The sequence below is a fragment of the Lepus europaeus genome, unplaced genomic scaffold (genome assembly GCF_033115175.1).
Source record: "Lepus europaeus isolate LE1 unplaced genomic scaffold, mLepTim1.pri SCAFFOLD_654, whole genome shotgun sequence".
Classification (NCBI taxonomy): domain Eukaryota; kingdom Metazoa; phylum Chordata; class Mammalia; order Lagomorpha; family Leporidae; genus Lepus; species Lepus europaeus.
In genome coordinates, this window is record NW_026909531.1 from 1 (window position 1) to 2,601 (window position 2,601).

At 47.6% G+C, this 2,601-nt stretch overlaps 1 protein-coding gene across 1 annotated transcript; it reads left to right on the plus strand.

The window, feature by feature from the left end:
• Positions 1–8: 8 nt before the first annotated feature.
• On the plus strand, positions 9–956 carry LOC133755626 (F-box only protein 7-like; the record flags this gene model as incomplete). The annotated part of the gene is made up of 1 exon (XM_062185697.1): positions 9–956. A coding segment is annotated over one exon (672 nt), but the record flags the coding sequence as incomplete, so codon positions are not given.
• Between the last annotated feature and the right edge of the window lie 1,645 nt (positions 957–2,601).

A 2,601-nucleotide genomic window follows, 5' to 3' on the forward strand; every position in this document is an offset into this window, starting at 1 on the left:
ACAGAGATCTTCAGAAGCTCTCCCGCCTCTTCAAAGACCAGCTGGTGTATCCTCTTCTGGCCTTTACTCGGCAAGCCCTGAACCTGCCAGACGTGTTTGGGTTGGTGGTCCTCCTGCTGGAGCTGAAACTGCGCATCTTCCGACTTCTGGATGTTCCTTCCGTCCTGTCTTTGTCCGCAGTTTGTCACAATCTCTTCACTGCTTCAAATGACCCACTGCTGTGGAGGTGTTTGTATCTGCGGGACTTCCAAGATGGTACTGTCAGAGTACGAGACACAGATTGGAAAGAACTGTACAGGAGGAAGCACAAGCAAAGGAAAGAAGCCCAGAAAGGGCGGTACGTGATGTTCCTGCCGTCATCCCCCCACCCCATCCCGTACTACCCCAACCCCTTGCACCCCAGACCCTTTCCTGCTGGCTCCCTTCTTCCTCCGGGAATCATCAGTGGTGAATACGACCGAAGACTAATACTTCCCTACGTTGGAGATCCCATCAATTCACTCATCCCTGGGCCTGGGGAGACACCTGGCCAGTTCCCTCCACTCAGACCGCGATTTGATCCAGTTGGCCCACTTCCGGGACCCAACCCCATCTTGCCAGGGCGAGGTGGCCCCAGTGACAGAGTTCCCTTCAGACCCGGCAGGGGTCCGTCCACTGACAGCCATCTGCCATTCATGTGATTGCGTTATAATCTCACGTGTGGAGCCCGATTGGTGTTTTGGTTTGTTAGAACGACAGGTGTCATCTCCTTGGGGTGCTGATGTCTAGTGGTAGTGTTTGCACTCTCAGAAACCTCTCAGTAGATGCGTTTTCAGCTCCAGGCATGGAGTGGCCCGCGGCTTATTCTGCAGCAGGGTTGACCTTGGGGATAGTTGGCTCCTGATTTCCCTGCTCTGGATTCTCCAGTAGACTGAGGTTGTGTATGGATGATGTCGTGCACCTGATTAAAAAGAAATGTAAACTGCAAAAAAAAAAAAAGAGCTCTCCCTCCCTCTCCCTCGCTCTCTCCCTCTCCCTCCCTCCCCCTCCCCCTCCCTCTCTCCCTCACTCTCCCTCCCTCTCCCTCGCTCCCCTAGCTCTCCTTCCCTCTCCCTCCCTCTCCCTCCCTCCCCTTAGCTCTCCCTCCCTCTCCCTCCCTCTCCCTCCCTTAGCTACTCATAATGCAATACATTTCCTGTCCTTTCATTTCACTTGAAAAAATGTTGGTCAAGGTCTATTAAATTAGTGTTATGATCCACTAGTGTATTAGATACAAGAGCGTAAATTATAGTGAAATAAGCTTTTAATTTGGAAATATGGAAAGTGAGAAGAATGACTTAGCATAAATGGTATTGAGTAATAGTTGCTTCATGCTATTTAGATAAACTATTTTTTACAAGGTGAGAGTCATGGGTCTTTAGCAAGTGGATTTATAAAAGAATGATGTAGTCATTTCTCAATCTTTACAATTTCTAATCTAAAAGAGGAAAGTTCAAAGAGTATGAGAAGAGAAACAAGCTGGTTTATTGCTTAGTCTGAAACCAGATACCTAAAGATGAAATGAAGCGGTTGATCATGGAAGAAATGCACATTTAGTTCAAACCAGTGCAGACAATGAGAAAAAGTTGGAAGTGGATTTTGTTCCCGGGATGTAAATGAGAAAGGGGAAAGGAGCTGATCTGGATAGAGCACCTGGTAGCTCCCGAAAGCTGCAAAGCTGGGGCACCACAGAGCGGGCCAGTCTGGTTGCTCACAAAAGAGACCAAAGCTGCAGTTCTTGATCTGGAAATTCAGTCTTGCTGAACACTCACAAGCTGGTCAATTGCTTGAGAATACGCACAATAACCACACATATGAGAGGCTGTCCTACAAATCAGCTAGCCAAAGTATTTACAATGGGAAACTAAACTCAGCCACCCAGAAATCATCAGCTAGAACATTCTCTTCTTTAAGAGTGATATTTTTCAGGGTGTTCTTGTATTGTTTGTATTGGGAATAACTGAAGAGTTGTTAAAAACTAAAATGTCTGAGGCCAGCACTGTGGCATAGTGGGTTAAGCCACCATCTGCAGTGCTGGCATCCCAAATGGCTGCTGATTCGATTCCTGGCTGATCCACTTCTGATTCAGCTCCCTGCTGATGCTCCTGGGAAAGCAGTGGAAGATGGCCCAAGCGCTTGGGCCCCAGCCACCACCTGAGAGACCTGGAGGAGGCTTCAGGCTCCTGGCTCCTAGCTTCTGGCTTTGGATTGGCTCAGCTCTGGCCATTGCGGCCATCTAGGGAGTGAACTGTCAGATGGGGGATCTTTCTCTTTGTCTTTCCCTCTCTCTTTGTAACTGTGTGCTTCAAATAAATAAATAAATAAATCTTTAAAAAATTAAAAAGCCAAAATTTCTCACCTTGATCTTTCAGAATGAATGACCTGGTGGTGTGTATAAAAAGGATGGGAAGGGGTAAGTGTTTGACACCTCAGTTAAAATACTGCTTGGGATGCCTGCATCCCATATTGCAGTGCCTGAGTTTGATTCCTCTTCAGAGTCCAGCTTCCTGTAGGTGTGCTGACTGAAAGACAGCAGGTGATGACTCAAGTAGTAGAGTCCCTGCCACCCATGTAGGAGATGTA